The sequence below is a fragment of the Centruroides sculpturatus genome, unplaced genomic scaffold (genome assembly GCF_000671375.1).
Source record: "Centruroides sculpturatus isolate CEXI.00-Female unplaced genomic scaffold, Cexi_2.0 scaffold1035, whole genome shotgun sequence".
NCBI classification, from domain to species: Eukaryota; Metazoa; Arthropoda; class Arachnida; order Scorpiones; family Buthidae; genus Centruroides; species Centruroides sculpturatus.
In genome coordinates this window covers 175,958-194,674 of record NW_019385222.1, presented here as the reverse complement: position 1 = coordinate 194,674, position 18,717 = coordinate 175,958, and the positions used below count along the sequence as shown (strand labels likewise).

The following is an 18,717-nucleotide window of genomic DNA, read 5'->3' as shown; positions in this document are numbered from 1 at the left end:
TTTATTCCAATAAAAGATTCACTTAGGATGATCCACTCAAGTCTCTTCATTTTGTTTCTTAATGACTTACTGTGTTAGCTACAAGTTAATTTTTTGTTGTTGGGCATATCATTATCACTGGAAGTAGAGATCAACTGTTTATTGCATGCTGATGATGATGTTGGCTGACTGTGTAGTGGCCTTATAGGCAAACTTAATATTTTAAATCATTGTTGTTATAATAATAATAATAATAATAATAATCTAATTATTAATAAGACAAATGTAAAGTTATGATTTTCCATAAAGGAGGGATTTTGAAAAACTCAAATCAGCTATTCCTGGAAAGTTCAAGATTAGAGATCATTCAATATTTTAAATATTTAAAAGTTTATTTTTCATTTCATCTACAAAAATGATAATTCAGACTGAATTGAAGATACAAACTTTTTGATATATATCTTGCACATTTCCACAAGGAAGAATCAGATTCTGCAGTAATGCCATAATAGAACATGAAAATTATTAATTAAGTTAAAACTTTTATCATCAAGATACATTTTAAAATGTTCAATTTCATGACAGGTTCAATGACTGGCTAACTGTTACCTTTTTGAGGTATTCAATTAATAGATTAATTAGAAAGGATTCAGCTTTATTATTTTAAGCAATTGCTTCATTTAAAATTGGTCAGTCTCTGGGCTGTTTCTTAGATTTTGAACTAGGTACACCACCTTTAGAAATAAAATTTATTATTAACTTGTTAAAATTTTAATTGTCATTCTAGATCTTCAAGAGAAAGACTATAGGAAGTTAGTCTTTCTGATGAAGATCTAGAATAGCCTTCCTTGATTAGTGATATTTTGATTAGAGTGGGTATGCCATTTATTTTTACTAAACGGTCATTTGAGCTAATTAAACACTACTGGATAGACCTGACATAAGTGATTTATGATTTGTATTAACTTGATGATATTAACTACTTAACAAAAATTGAGGAGTGTTAAAAACTAACATTTGCCTGAAAGTCACAATATTATCTTTCCATGACTATCCTATAAAGGCATTGGCTATTTCATCTTGCGGGAAAAGAATAACATTAACTGTGTTAATGTTAGCCAATACATTTATTCTAAAATGAAGATATATCTTCTTTCATTTTTTTTGTATTGCATTTGTCATTTACTTATGTAAGAAACAGTATCTCTAGAAGTCATTTTAAACTCAGATTGTATTTCAGCAGTCATGTTGGTACAAATTAAAAAAGTTTGTGTTCTCTCTTTAAAGTTTCTGATATTAATGTAACTGCACCTTGTTGTAAGTCTTTTTAACTAAATTAATAAATTTATTGATTTATTTTGATGAAAAAATTATTCAATTTAATCAATTATATAGTTATTCTAAATTACATGTTAATTTTGGTTAATTTTGAAAAAATTATAATCTAACATTTGTTAATATTATATATATATATATATACTATATATACTGTATATAATATGTTGGAAATGTTGTAAAAGTGTACAGATGTGTTGGAAAACTGCAAATTTTCAAGAATATTCTGTAAAGATGAAATTGAAAAAATTTAAATAAAACATGAAAACTGGTTAAGAATAACTTAATAAAAACACGAAATGAATTCGAAAATTTCCTAATCTAAACAAACTTTTTCATATTCAAAATAAATAAAAAAAATATGATTTAAATTTATATACAATTTATAATTTGAAGATTTACTTACAGCATCTATTGCATTTGATATACATCTTGCACATTTCCATGATGAAGAATCATATTCTGCAGTAATGCCATAACATGCTAAAATAAAATTACAAAATAACCATAAATAAAGAAAACTTTTGAATACTTTCAATTATATTTATTAAATTTTTACTCAACACACTATACTTTTTAAATATCTTTAATAATTTTAAGTATCTTACATATATGAAACATCAATATTAAATCTGTAGTAAGAAATAATCCGCCAATTTATTTAAGTCTTCCATATACGCTGTTAATCCTGGATTATGTTGTACCATAAAATCAACAAGAGTATTGAAACAAAATGTTAAATTCATGGAAGGGTACATGCTTTCAAAATCCATAACCGTTCCTATTTCATCATTCATCAGTGCCAAACCTTGTAATTCTTTTACCAACTTATTTGGATCCTGTGTTATAAATTGGCGGATTTGATGTGTTACCAATTCTTTTTTACGTTCAATGGGACAGTGTACAAACAAAGGAAAGGAGTCCCAATGGGTAGTCCCATGTCACGTCTCTTGTGCGAATTAGTGGTATGTCAACTAGAAAAGGAGGTTCTAGAAAACTACACGGAGGACATTACATTATACAAAAGATATGTTGATGACGTATTGATAGTTTGGAAAGATAACCAAAGGATTGAGGAATTTTTAATTACGATAAATAACAATAAGCATGGGTTAAAACTAAAACATGAACAAAAAAGCCATACACATATCCATTTTTTGGATATTAACATAAGATCGCTAAAGACGATCGAAAACGTTTTTATAATATTAAATTATTTGCTGGAATTTATAAAAAAGGTGATAATTTTGATTATTAACATAAGATTTAAACAAGGATATGTACAAACGGCAGTGTATCTAAAACCACACACATTCTCCACTATATATCCCGGCATGGTCTAATGATCCGTTTAGATACAAAATGGCATCGTTTAGGGCACTTATTAAAAGAGTGTTCTTATATTGCACCAACGTACAGGATAGAATTAGCGAGATTAACAGAATCAGGAAGATTGCGAAAAGTTTAGGATACAAAACATCTACAATTAACGGACTGGTCAAAGGTTACAAACAAGAAACAAGCAAACGGGATAAGCTAAAAAGTAGGTTTAATAAGTTTACATACAACAGGAATGTAGAAGGAATAATGGAAGAATTATGTAAATATAAGAGCACGAGAACTGTTTATAAATGAGCGCCAAACATCTACAAATTGCTAAGGAATGATAAGGACAAGATAGGAATGAAGGAAAAGGCTGGTGTTTATAGAATTCCCTTTGAAAATCAACAATTAGGAGTGGCAAAAGATTATGTGGGTATCACCACGAGAAACCTGGCGGTTCGTTTAAAGGAGCACATGTATGACGTTAGTAAAGGAAACAACACCACCATCTTGGCAATCATGGCACAATCAGATAGAGCAAATGTTAAGTGGGATGATGCAAGGATAGTTAGACTGGTCCATTCTCTGACTATTGCATTTGGCATAGAAAAAATGCAGATATATAAGAGTAAAATAAATAATAATTGCTTAAACGCAAAGGATGCTAATGCTCTGCNATTATTTCTAAGATTACTAAAAAAATAAACTCATTTTCTTATGTGTGTGTCTTTATTTTTAATATATTATATAAACTGAAATCTTTTAAACACTGAACTACTTACCAATTTTTGACGAGCTCTAGTCACTTTACTAATATCTACGGGTTCCTTTTTGACAATATCCACAAAACTCACATCTGGTATTAAAATAGCACACAAAACATGAGCCCATCGTCCATTAGTAGTTGGCTTTAAAGCACCACCTCGTAATACACACAAACAACATTCCTGAAATTTATATAAATAAAATGTTTTTTAAGATAAACTTTAAATAGATATTTCAACATTCTTTCTGACTATAATATTAAAAATTATTTCATGGTTTAACTCAATGAAAAAGAGTTGCTATTTTACTTCCAAGAGTGCTGGAAATAAAACAAAACTTTTTATTCATCTCCTTCTGGGCTATTGTTGGTGTTGAGAGTAACATTCATTGTAATTTATTTTTTGTTTTACTCAGTTTTTGTTTTAATGTCACTATTCTCAGTGCTAACACAAACTATCTTTAGGTTAGGAAAGTACAAAAATTCATTGACATCATCATCATCATCATCCAGGAGGTTGATTTTTCTAGAAAAACTTAACTTCTAACAAGAGTCCATACACAAACCTTCCTTTCCATTATAGTTTGATATTCAAGTCATTGATATGTTTAAATATGTCAGTTAGAAACACCGTGGATGATAATATACTTGCTTTTTAGTCAAGAAAGCCTAAATAATTCTTTGCTGATGAATGATTATTGTTGCAGAGAAATAATTTTGTTTCTTCAAATAGTCTAGAAATTTTTGCAGAGCACAACCTTTGCTCAGCCTTCTTACATTATGTGTAGTAGTAAATCATTCTGAGCATTAGTTTCAAGTAATGACTTGTGAGTAAAGTGACCATCAGTGAGCAAGTGACAATTTCACATGGATGAAATTCACTATTTTAACTACTTCCTGCATTGTACTTTCCAGACTGAGACTTAGTTTGCAGCACAACACACTTTAATTGATGATGCTGTAATAAAAAATCAAAATTTCATTGTATTTTGGATCATTACTCATTCATTGAACTAAGTCTTTCTTAAATTCTGACCATTGCTGGTGCACCATCTGTTATCACAGATATATTTTCAAGCCCAACCATTTCGGTACACTACATTACAGCTCTATACAAGTCTCCTCCTCATAGCGTTTCTAACAGCAGCAAAATAGCCAAAATTCTTCAACAAATTTACTACTGGTTTTATCCAAACAGTGCACAAAATCATGAGCTATGCTGTGTCCATGATGTCACATGATTCAACTATAGCTAAAGCACAACAATCTGGCAGTTAAAATCTTTTTTAAATAGGGCAATTTTTCTCAGCCAATACATGTGTTTCTTGTATTGAAAAATATAGACATTGGAATATGTCAAATAGTTTCAATTGCATCTTTTTTATTCTCAAATAATGCATTTCCAGCCTCAAGCATCCATTCTTTAACTACATCAGCATCAGAAAATGAATTCATGTGTTTAGCAAGAGTCCAAGAAATACGCAAAAAGGCCTCAGCCTCAGTACACTTATCTTGCTCAGTCATTGAATGATTCATAATTTGGATTGATGTCATGCAAGTTGAGCAGAATCTCTCAATTTTAATTTGTGAAGATTGTTTCCCACTGGGAATTGTTTGGCAAATCATTTATGTTTAGTCTTATAATGTCATTTTATGTTGAAACCTTTAACTATTGCCACGGTTTTTGACAAATCAAATGCTCCATCTCACTTAGACAACGTAAAACAATTTAAGTCTGTCCATTCTGATAAAATATGTTAGTTTTTGGCTTCCATTGTTCTTTTCTTATTCACTGTGATTGTGAACTTATTCTAGAATTGCTATTTTTGATAAAACTAAAATTAAACTATAATCCAGCTATAAATATCCAAATGAAGCAAAATTTAACATACAGGTCATATTTTTATTTTATTTAAATCAGGATACTATAACCCATTACACCTTTTTTAAGTGTCTACAACTAAACCAGGAGTCACAAACTGATGCCGGATATGGCCCATTAAGCCTTCATATCCAGCCCACAACCTTGATTACTGTATTTCTTTTCTGAAAAATCAATGTTTCTAACATCTTGTGGGAAATAAAAACAGAAAAAATTCAAATGTCTAACTGTTTACATATGTCAAAGGCCTGGCAACAAAAGGGCCTTTATTACAGCCTTTATTTTTAATTACAGCATGTTTTGGTTTACTGAATAATATTGACAGAAAGTTTACTAAAAGCTTCAGAGTGGTATAATAATCATATCCTTAATCTCAAGACAGTTTGCTAAAACCTGGTTTAAGACTGTTTAAGCCAGTAAATGCTTAAATATAAGGCATTAAAGAAATTTCATAGTCCAGAAACTTGGCAGTCTTTGGAGGAATATTGTCAAAACAAAAAAAACTGACTGTTATATTGAAGTAAGAAAAAATTATTTGTTTGAAAATTGAACAACAATTACTTGAGTTTAGGAATTTGACAGATTTTTGGAAATTGATAAAACAGATTCAGAAAAAAAAAAAAGATTTCAATTGATGATTTGGAAGCTTATTTAATAGATATGTTTTCAGGTGTAGAAATGGTGGTTAATGAGTTATTCATTTGAGACTGAAATACCATTATGATTGAATGATCTATTTACTTTCAGGTAACTGGAATTTGTGATTTTATATTTTGGGAAGTCCCCAAGATTAGACAAAATAGCAATAAGATGTTTAAACATTTGTCAAATGAGATTTTGAATGAGGTAGTTCCTTTAAGTATTTTAAATTATATCTATTTTTCTATAATCAGGGAAAGTAATAGTTTTAAGAATAATTTTTAAAAAGGAAAGTAGAAATTTACCTTTAATTAATTTAAATTACATATTAATTGGACTAATTAATAATATAAGAAAACTATTTTTTTTTTCTCTTCTAGCTAATCATATTTTGATGGAAGATTTACAGGTCATCTTTTCTTGTCAAGGTGCTTTTGTCAGGCAAAGAAAAATTGGATATAATATTTTAATTTTGAATAGGTTAGTTCAGTCAATCTTATATAAGAAAGAAAAACTAATATGCAATATTTATTGATCATCAGAAAGCATTGGTTCAATTGATCATGATTTATTATTATTATTATTAGACTTAAAATGTAGTAATGCAGATATCTGGTAAGTTTGTAAATTTACTCAAGGACTTTATGTTGAATGTCAGATATGTAACAGAAAGATACTATCAAAAAACAAAGGCAATTTATTCCAATAAAAGATTCACTTAGGATGATCCACTCAAGTCTCTTCATTTTGTTTCTTAATGACTTACTGTGTTAGCTACAAGTTAATTTTTTGTTGTTGGGCATATCATTATCACTGGAAGTAGAGATCAACTGTTTATTGCATGCTGATGATGATGTTGGCTGACTGTGTAGTGGCCTTATAGGCAAACTTAATATTTTAAATCATTGTTGTTATAATAATAATAATAATAATAATAATAATCTAATTATTAATAAGACAAATGTAAAGTTATGATTTTCCATAAAGGAGGGATTTTGAAAAACTCAAATCAGCTATTCCTGGAAAGTTCAAGATTAGAGATCATTCAATATTTTAAATATTTAAAAGTTTATTTTTCATTTCATCTACAAAAATGATAATTCAGACTGAATTGAAGATACAAACTTTTTGATATATATCTTGCACATTTCCACAAGGAAGAATCAGATTCTGCAGTAATGCCATAATAGAACATGAAAATTATTAATTAAGTTAAAACTTTTATCATCAAGATACATTTTAAAATGTTCAATTTCATGACAGGTTCAATGACTGGCTAACTGTTACCTTTTTGAGGTATTCAATTAATAGATTAATTAGAAAGGATTCAGCTTTATTATTTTAAGCAATTGCTTCATTTAAAATTGGTCAGTCTCTGGGCTGTTTCTTAGATTTTGAACTAGGTACACCACCTTTAGAAATAAAATTTATTATTAACTTGTTAAAATTTTAATTGTCATTCTAGATCTTCAAGAGAAAGACTATAGGAAGTTAGTCTTTCTGATGAAGATCTAGAATAGCCTTCCTTGATTAGTGATATTTTGATTAGAGTGGGTATGCCATTTATTTTTACTAAACGGTCATTTGAGCTAATTAAACACTACTGGATAGACCTGACATAAGTGATTTATGATTTGTATTAACTTGATGATATTAACTACTTAACAAAAATTGAGGAGTGTTAAAAACTAACATTTGCCTGAAAGTCACAATATTATCTTTCCATGACTATCCTATAAAGGCATTGGCTATTTCATCTTGCGGGAAAAGAATAACATTAACTGTGTTAATGTTAGCCAATACATTTATTCTAAAATGAAGATATATCTTCTTTCATTTTTTTTGTATTGCATTTGTCATTTACTTATGTAAGAAACAGTATCTCTAGAAGTCATTTTAAACTCAGATTGTATTTCAGCAGTCATGTTGGTACAAATTAAAAAAGTTTGTGTTCTCTCTTTAAAGTTTCTGATATTAATGTAACTGCACCTTGTTGTAAGTCTTTTTAACTAAATTAATAAATTTATTGATTTATTTTGATGAAAAAATTATTCAATTTAATCAATTATATAGTTATTCTAAATTACATGTTAATTTTGGTTAATTTTGAAAAAATTATAATCTAACATTTGTTAATATTATATATATATATATATACTATATATACTGTATATAATATGTTGGAAATGTTGTAAAAGTGTACAGATGTGTTGGAAAACTGCAAATTTTCAAGAATATTCTGTAAAGATGAAATTGAAAAAATTTAAATAAAACATGAAAACTGGTTAAGAATAACTTAATAAAAACACGAAATGAATTCGAAAATTTCCTAATCTAAACAAACTTTTTCATATTCAAAATAAATAAAAAAAATATGATTTAAATTTATATACAATTTATAATTTGAAGATTTACTTACAGCATCTATTGCATTTGATATACATCTTGCACATTTCCATGATGAAGAATCATATTCTGCAGTAATGCCATAACATGCTAAAATAAAATTACAAAATAACCATAAATAAAGAAAACTTTTGAATACTTTCAATTATATTTATTAAATTTTTACTCAACACACTATACTTTTTAAATATCTTTAATAATTTTAAGTATCTTACATATATGAAACATCAATATTAAATCTGTAGTAAGAAATAATCCGCCAATTTATTTAAGTCTTCCATATACGCTGTTAATCCTGGATTATGTTGTACCATAAAATCAACAAGAGTATTGAAACAAAATGTTAAATTCATGGAAGGGTACATGCTTTCAAAATCCATAACCGTTCCTATTTCATCATTCATCAGTGCCAAACCTTGTAATTCTTTTACCAACTTATTTGGATCCTGTGTTATAAATTGGCGGATTTGATGTGTTACCAATTCTTTTTTACGTTCAATGGGACAGTGTACAAACAAAGGAAAGGAGTCCCAATGGGTAGTCCCATGTCACGTCTCTTGTGCGAATTAGTGGTATGTCAACTAGAAAAGGAGGTTCTAGAAAACTACACGGAGGACATTACATTATACAAAAGATATGTTGATGACGTATTGATAGTTTGGAAAGATAACCAAAGGATTGAGGAATTTTTAATTACGATAAATAACAATAAGCATGGGTTAAAACTAAAACATGAACAAAAAAGCCATACACATATCCATTTTTTGGATATTAACATAAGATCGCTAAAGACGATCGAAAACGTTTTTATAATATTAAATTATTTGCTGGAATTTATAAAAAAGGTGATAATTTTGATTATTAACATAAGATTTAAACAAGGATATGTACAAACGGCAGTGTATCTAAAACCACACACATTCTCCACTATATATCCCGGCATGGTCTAATGATCCGTTTAGATATAAATGGCATCGTTTAGGGCACTTATTAAAAGAGTGTTCTTATATTGCACCAACGTACAGGATAGAATTAGCGAGATTAACAGAATCAGGAAGATTGCGAAAAGTTTAGGATACAAAACATCTACAATTAACGGACTGGTCAAAGGTTACAAACAAGAAACAAGCAAACGGGATAAGCTAAAAAGTAGGTTTAATAAGTTTACATACAACAGGAATGTAGAAGGAATAATGGAAGAATTATGTAAATATAAGAGCACGAGAACTGTTTATAAATGAGCGCCAAACATCTACAAATTGCTAAGGAATGATAAGGACAAGATAGGAATGAAGGAAAAGGCTGGTGTTTATAGAATTCCCTTTGAAAATCAACAATTAGGAGTGGCAAAAGATTATGTGGGTGTCACCACGAGAAACCTGGCGGTTCGTTTAAAGGAGCACATGTATGACGTTAGTAAAGGAAACAACACCACCATCTTGGCAATCATGGCACAATCAGATAGAGCAAATGTTAAGTGGGATGATGCAAGGATAGTTAGACTGGTCCATTCTCTGACTATTGCATTTGGCATAGAAAAAATGCAGATATATAAGAGTAAAATAAATAATAATTGCTTAAACGCAAAGGATGCTAATGCTTTGCCAACGGCATGGAAATACTTGTTAGAAAAAGAAAGGGGAATTAAAAACCCGTAAAATTATGGAGGATGTATTTTTCTAGTTTAATGTATATTTTTTATTTTTTGTTATATTAATTTTATATATATTTATTATTTAATATGTTAAAAAATTTTTTAGTTAAGTATTTAATAGTTTACAATTTATTGTAAAGATGTTCAAAAACATGTTAAAAGTTTAATTTTAAAATTTATTCGAAAGTTTTGTATTCGATTGTAGAACAGTAATGTCTTGAGGATGGCCTACTAGAAGTAGGCTGAAAACATTTGAACAGTAATAATAAGCTCAGCAAATTGTTTGGTGTTTGATTATATTCATATGAATGATAATTTGTTACCTATACTTATAATATAATGAACCGATTAAGAAAAATTTTCATTTCATTTTACCATCACTATAAATATACATTTGATATTTAAACTGCATATTATTTACTATTTACATAATTTATAGTGAAAGTTTAATGTATACAATTCAGCAAATTTAATTATATTGTTTTAACATTAGTTTTACAATTAAAAAATATTTTTTGCTTAATAAAAAAAAATCAATCTGAATATAAAAAACATTTTCCTAAGTACGTGAAAATTTGGAAAATTTATTAAAAAAAATAACACTAATATTGTTATATACTAACATTTTTTAATACTTTATGTCAATTATAATCCAAATTATTAAGGCAATCTGAAAATTTCTTCATTAAATATGTATCTTATGTATATTGTCTATTTCACATCAATAACTTTATATTATTAATAATATTTATAATCTAAATATAAAAATATACAGTACACCCAATTCTCTTTTACACGATCGTTTTGATCTAACAATTTCAATAAATTTGTTTGTATGATTTCATTTCTTCTACTCTTTCGATATGGAACAGTTTTTGTAAGCCATTTGGTGCTAAAAGCTAGCAGTACTTTGGTGTTTACACAGATTTTTCTGGAAAATTAACTACCATATAAAAACAGAATTGGGGATACTTGTATAAATGGTCATATTTATACTTTTTACATTAAAAATGAAATTAATATCTTACTTGCATGAACGCACACTTTACAATTTGTACATATGTAAAGTGGAGAGGTGCCATCCGTTTCCAAAAGTAGATTTTTATCAAAAAAATCTGGTGTTTCATAATTGGCATCAAAACACATACTAGGCATCCAAACTGGACTCTGTGATGGAACATGCAATTCTGAAGCAGTATTAAGTTCATCTTCCTTGAACTAAATTTTTGAGTTCAAATAAAAATTAATTCTTTATCACATTAAAAATTATAAAAGTATGAATGATATAAAACAAATTTATTACTACTCACTCTTAAAGCTTTAAATACTATACATATTGAACAATGAGGTTCAACATTTGAACAGTGACTATTAAAATTTTTTTCAGCTTTAAAATTATGTTGTTGACATTGCCAAAGATCAAAAACTGGCTTTGCCCATTCATCTAAATTCTTTTTTTCCAGCACAAAAGGCATTTGATCTAAACAAATATTACAAAATAAATGATTATTAAGATTAATTACGAGAAACTTCCGTTTTTAAAACGTGTACTGTCTAATACATTAATCTCACCATTTAATTCCTCGGTTTTAATAGCTTGAGAATTTGTTCTTATTGAATTACGCCTTTTTCCAAAAACTTTCTTTTTCTTAAGATTAGAATTATTTTCTAATTCTTTTTTGTTTATTATATCCAATTCGATAACATTTTTCTCTTCTAAATGTATTTTTGATGTTGGCAAGGTATAATTATGCAATAACTGAAAATTCAAATAAGATAATTTAATACATCTTTGAATGTTTTACTGTAAAGCAAATAAATTTATTTATTTTTTAAAAATGATATAAATTAAACTAGAAGTTATTGTTTGTACAATGGAAAAAAAAGCTCCTGGAATAACAATAGGATGTATTTCTTTGTATGCTACTGTTGCTGGTTGGTATAAATTAAGTACTAGATATGTGGATTAATATAATTGCTTTATACAAGTTGATTATTGAATACTTTCATTGTCGTTAATGTACTCTAACAGTGTACATTAGCAATGGAAAGAGTATCCAACTAATTTATGTGAAATCAATTTAAATGCATTTATTAAAAAAATTATTCTTAAAAAAATTCTTCAATTATCAATTAATGTATATAGAAAAAAAATAGACAATAACAGATAAGAAAAAAATCTGAAAATATCAAATGAATAATAAATAATGCATCACTAAAAGCAAATAAGTTAATTTAGCTACAGATATTCTGTACTTCAAATAAGAACTCTTTAAAGGGTTAAAGGAATTTTATTTAGTTCATTTCAAATAAAAGATATTAATTTCAAACAATGCATTCATAAACTTTATTTTAAAAAAAAATAATGAAACACTGTACAGTAATTATACAATTAATATATTTTTTCCTTAGTCAGTAAATATTTCTGAGCTAGAAGTTTAAAATTATTTAATTAATACAGAAAACATACTAAAATCATACTGATTTAATAGCTGCTTGTAAATACCTTTGTGGCATCTAATGATGAGAATATAACTAATAATGATTTGCAGGTGGTTCTATTTCATTTATCAATTTAGCTTGTTTTAAAAGTACCATTGATTAATAATGATGAAAAAAACAATATAATAATTCAATTAATTAATTATATGACAGTAGTGAATTTTTTTATTTGATTAATCTTATTTATAATTTTTTTCATAATTTTGAGTATAAATAAAAAGATACTTGTGAAATTATATGCATTGCCATTTATACTCATACGTACAAATACATATACAACTTGTATATGAAGTTAAGATTATTATAAAGATTAAAAAATATTTGTTTAACAACTTTCAACATTAACAAAATAGTTTCCTATACAAACACTAAACTTGCCTACATTTGATATTGCAAACACACAAAAATCATTTTTATATGATTATCTCAAATAAACAAAAAAGACTTTAATATACAGCATAAAATAATCGAAAACATTTTGGCTATATTGAGTAGCTACCTTCAGTAGCCATAATCATTTTAAATACGATTATTCAAAGTAATTGAAAATATTTATTTTATTAAGCAATATTAAAAGAAGCTTTTTGTCCGAGTTTCTCTATCCAGTTTTGCTCTAATTGTTAATTAATCAACATTAAGTCATTAGTAGCAACACCATACATAATGATATAAATGCACATTATTATTATAAATATTGTTATTCATTTATTAATTAATACAGAATTTGGTAAAATCATGATTTTTAAAATACTTTAAAATAATTTTATTGAGGTTTCTTCTACTTCATTTATCAATTGTCTAAATAAAATAAAAATTAAAAGTCAAATCTTTCACATAAGCTTGAATTTTTACTAAGAAACTATACACGATATCTTTATAAATTTATTTTAGTGAATGTGAAAAGGCTTTTTACAAAAATGAATCCTAAAGTCTCTAAATTTTCCAATGACATTCTTAATAATAATTCTTCCTTCTTTCATTTCTACATAGTATTTTAAAATTACCATTAAAAAACCACAACAAATTATTTTATATTTGAAATTAACACTAATTTCAGCAACACTGCAATGTAACAATAAAATAACTTTTAAGAAATCAATCAGAAATCTTATGTAACATGAAAATAATTATATTTTATCATTCATTTTTAGACAATACAGCCTATTTTCTTTTCATCTCTTTCTTCCATAGATACCATCATAAATTACTTGAAGTACAAATATTCTTTATGTTTAAAGGAATTTATAATGCTGAATTCCTATCTAATTTTCTTATAATTTTAAATGAATGCCAGTTAAACACAAAAATTCAGACAAGAAAATAAACAAAATTTTTCAGAACAATACAAACTAATAAATTACACTAAAAATTCTACAGAGAAAAATTCAAATGAATTAGAAAAATGAAGGAGAGAAATACAAAAATAAGTTACTTTTAGTTACAAGATATATAAAGTAGGAAATTTTTTGTTATCTGCAAGTTAGTTTTGTACCTTTGGAAATAAAATAACTATGGATTAAACATACTAAGTGATCTTGAAAAATATGATGTGTGCAAAACAAGTATAGTCCTATCACATTCAAAAATATTTAGAAATACATATTAGATAAATAACGAAAAGTATATATTTTTGAGTGGCAATTATTAATAAACAAACTATATTCAAAGTGTAAAGTTTAAAGTGTATTGTATACTTATCTAAGAAAAGCTAAATATGCTTCAAAATTGCTTCTTGTGATGCCAAAAACTTTAAGAAAAATGTTAATACTGTATATCAGCATTATTAGTTTTTACTTGAAACAATACTACAAGTACTTTTGACAAACTTTAGATTCTGGATGGAATTCATCCAAATAATGTGTCCAAACTTTAGATTGTCTCCTTCAGGTATAGAATAATGGAACCTTACAATTTAAAATATATGTTAAAGTGTTCCAAATGGCAAATTTAAAATGTATTCCAGAATGTGATTTTATTGTGTTTGTCAATGAGTGTGATGCCTGATATGTTGTGGTAAGTTTTTATCTGTGATTATGGCTCTGTCACAGTACACTTCGTGCGTGTTGTTTTCCAATACTGTCTATGGAATGTATTTGTAGTATGGTTCGTGGATGTCTAATAATTTGTGTTTGTTTGCAAGCTTTTGGTGTATTGTATTTACTACTTGATTATGTCTGTGTAAATAATCTGTCTGTGCCAAGAGCTTGCACTCAGAACTGATGTGTTGTATAGTTTCTGGCATGATGTGACATTTTCTGCATGTGTCATTTGTGAGTGTTGTATCTTTGAGTACGTGTTTTCTGTAGTTTTTAGTATTTATGACCTGATCCTGTATGGCAATCACGAATACTTCCTTCTCCCCAAAGAGGCATCCCCGAGCTAACCAGCTGTTTGACGCAGTTTTGTCAACAAAATCCTTAGACAGGTTGTAGGGATGCCTGTCATGGAGTGCCTTTTGAACCCACAATTGCTTAATGGTGTCTATTCTTTTTATATGTTATGTCATGTCCATATGTTGTGAGTATAAATTTAATGATGTGTTATTTGAGTGCTAGAGTTACTGCTTTAACAAGAAACATCACATCATAGTAACTGTGATGTTTCTTGTTAAAGCAGTAACTCTAGCAGACTATATGTAACTGTGATGTTTCTTGTAGAAAAATTCTTGTAGTGTCTGGATTTGTTTGTAGTCGATCGGGTCATGTTTGCCATCTTATGTGGAAGCCATAGAAATATGCCATAGAAAGATAGTTCATCTTTCTATGGCAGATATAGGATGATGATGTTTATGCTTAGTAAGTGTTGTTCTTGTTTTCCTTTGGAGTAACTCGAGATCTGTGTGAGTCCAATGCATAACTCAAAAATAAAAAGTGAGTACTATGACATCACGTGTGTTTATTGCTTTAACTGTGTTCTGGGAATAGCGTTTAACCTACTTTGGTATTCTTTAATTAATCTTTGTTTTATATGTTCTGTTAGTTTGGCCTGTTTGAATCCTAAATACTTGTAGAACTTGCCTTCTTCCTTGGATTCAATAACATCTCCATTTCCAAGTGCAAAACCTTTTTCAGGACTCCTTTTTCTATGTGAAGTGTTTTGCATTCGTCTAGGCTAAACTCCATTTGTATGTCCTTGGTGTATTATTATTATTGTAAGGTTCCATTATTCTATACCTGAAGAAGACAATCTGAAGTTTGTCGAAAATACTTGTAGTATTGTTTCAAGTAAAAAATAACAACACCGATAGACAGTATTAACATTTTTCTTAAACTAAATATATTTGATCCTGGACAGAATCTGAACTGATCTGAATATATTAACCTATGTAAATTACAATAATGTTTATTCTAAGTATCTTCATTTTACCAGTTAATTTTAATCATGATAATATTCATGTACTAACTGAATTATTGATACCATTAACAAATTACTACTGTTCAGAATATAAATCTTAGTGCCAATATATTTTATTAACATTTTTTCTATTTTATACATAACATATAAAATACATAAAANAGGAATGATAAGGACAAGATAGGAATGAAGGAAAAGGCTGGTGTTTATAGAATTCCCTTTGAAAATCAACAATTAGGAGTGGCAAAAGATTATGTGGGTGTCACCACGAGAAATCTGGCGGTTCGTTTAAAGGAGCACATGTATGACGTTAGTAAAGGAAACAACACCACCATCTTGGCAATCATGGCACGCTATTCCTGGAAAGTTCAAGATTAGAGATCATTCAATATTTTAAATATTTAAAAGTTTATTTTTCATTTCATCTACAAAAATGATAATTCAGACTGAATTGAAGATACAAACTTTTTGATATATATCTTGCACATTTCCACAAGGAAGAATCAGATTCTGCAGTAATGCCATAATAGAACATGAAAATTATTAATTAAGTTAAAACTTTTATCATCAAGATACATTTTAAAATGTTCAATTTCATGACAGGTTCAATGACTGGCTAACTGTTACCTTTTTGAGGTATTCAATTAATAGATTAATTAGAAAGGATTCAGCTTTATTATTTTAAGCAATTGCTTCATTTAAAATTGGTCAGTCTCTGGGCTGTTTCTTAGATTTTGAACTAGGTACACCACCTTTAGAAATAAAATTTATTATTAACTTGTTAAAATTTTAATTGTCATTCTAGATCTTCAAGAGAAAGACTATAGGAAGTTAGTCTTTCTGATGAAGATCTAGAATAGCCTTCCTTGATTAGTGATATTTTGATTAGAGTGGGTATGCCATTTATTTTTACTAAACGGTCATTTGAGCTAATTAAACACTACTGGATAGACCTGACATAAGTGATTTATGATTTGTATTAACTTGATGATATTAACTACTTAACAAAAATTGAGGAGTGTTAAAAACTAACATTTGCCTGAAAGTCACAATATTATCTTTCCATGACTATCCTATAAAGGCATTGGCTATTTCATCTTGCGGGAAAAGAATAACATTAACTGTGTTAATGTTAGCCAATACATTTATTCTAAAATGAAGATATATCTTCTTTCATTTTTTTTGTATTGCATTTGTCATTTACTTATGTAAGAAACAGTATCTCTAGAAGTCATTTTAAACTCAGATTGTATTTCAGCAGTCATGTTGGTACAAATTAAAAAAGTTTGTGTTCTCTCTTTAAAGTTTCTGATATTAATGTAACTGCACCTTGTTGTAAGTCTTTTTAACTAAATTAATAAATTTATTGATTTATTTTGATGAAAAAATTATTCAATTTAATCAATTATATAGTTATTCTAAATTACATGTTAATTTTGGTTAATTTTGAAAAAATTATAATCTAACATTTGTTAATATTATATATATATATATATACTATATATACTGTATATAATATGTTGGAAATGTTGTAAAAGTGTACAGATGTGTTGGAAAACTGCAAATTTTCAAGAATATTCTGTAAAGATGAAATTGAAAAAATTTAAATAAAACATGAAAACTGGTTAAGAATAACTTAATAAAAACACGAAATGAATTCGAAAATTTCCTAATCTAAACAAACTTTTTCATATTCAAAATAAATAAAAAAAATATGATTTAAATTTATATACAATTTATAATTTGAAGATTTACTTACAGCATCTATTGCATTTGATATACATCTTGCACATTTCCATGATGAAGAATCATATTCTGCAGTAATGCCATAACATGCTAAAATAAAATTACAAAATAACCATAAATAAAGAAAACTTTTGAATACTTTCAATTATATTTATTAAATTTTTACTCAACACACTATACTTTTTAAATATCTTTAATAATTTTAAGTATCTTACATATATGAAACATCAATATTAAATCTGTAGTAAGAAATAATCCGCCAATTTATTTAAGTCTTCCATATACGCTGTTAATCCTGGATTATGTTGTACCATAAAATCAACAAGAGTATTGAAACAAAATGTTAAATTCATGGAAGGGTACATGCTTTCAAAATCCATAACCGTTCCTATTTCATCATTCATCAGTGCCAAACCTTGTAATTCTTTTACCAACTTATTTGGATCCTGTGTTATAAATTGGCGGATTTGATGTGTTACCAATTCTTTTTTACGTTCAATGGGACAGTGTACAAACAAAGGAAAGGAGTCCCAATGGGTAGTCCCATGTCACGTCTCTTGTGCGAATTAGTGGTATGTCAACTAGAAAAGGAGGTTCTAGAAAACTACACGGAGGACATTACATTATACAAAAGATATGTTGATGACGTATTGATAGTTTGGAAAGATAACCAAAGGATTGAGGAATTTTTAATTACGATAAATAACAATAAGCATGGGTTAAAACTAAAACATGAACAAAAAAGCCATACACATATCCATTTTTTGGATATTAACATAAGATCGCTAAAGACGATCGAAAACGTTTTTATAATATTAAATTATTTGCTGGAATTTATAAAAAAGGTGATAATTTTGATTATTAACATAAGATTTAAACAAGGATATGTACAAACGGCAGTGTATCTAAAACCACACACATTCTCCACTATATATCCCGGCATGGTCTAATGATCCGTTTAGATACAAAATGGCATCGTTTAGGGCACTTATTAAAAGAGTGTTCTTATATTGCACCAACGTACAGGATAGAATTAGCGAGATTAACAGAATCAGGAAGATTGCGAAAAGTTTAGGATACAAAACATCTACAATTAACGGATTGGTCAAAGGTTACAAACAAGAGACAAACAAA

The 18,717-nt window shown here is 27.7% G+C and overlaps 1 protein-coding gene across 1 annotated transcript in view; it reads right to left on the bottom strand.

The window, feature by feature from the left end:
* LOC111636353 (lysine-specific demethylase 4C-like) overlaps positions 1-18,717 on the bottom strand; it is a 111,142-nt gene that overhangs the window by 12,474 nt on the left and 79,951 nt on the right. The window contains exons 10-14 of the mRNA XM_023381568.1: positions 11,554-11,740; positions 11,292-11,461; positions 11,010-11,199; positions 8,341-8,417; positions 3,420-3,584 (exon numbers count right to left, since the gene is read on the bottom strand). Of these exons, the coding sequence (XP_023237336.1) occupies positions 3,420-3,584; positions 8,341-8,417; positions 11,010-11,199; positions 11,292-11,461; positions 11,554-11,740 (789 nt within the window). The remainder of the gene's footprint in view (positions 1-3,419; positions 3,585-8,340; positions 8,418-11,009; positions 11,200-11,291; positions 11,462-11,553; positions 11,741-18,717) is intronic.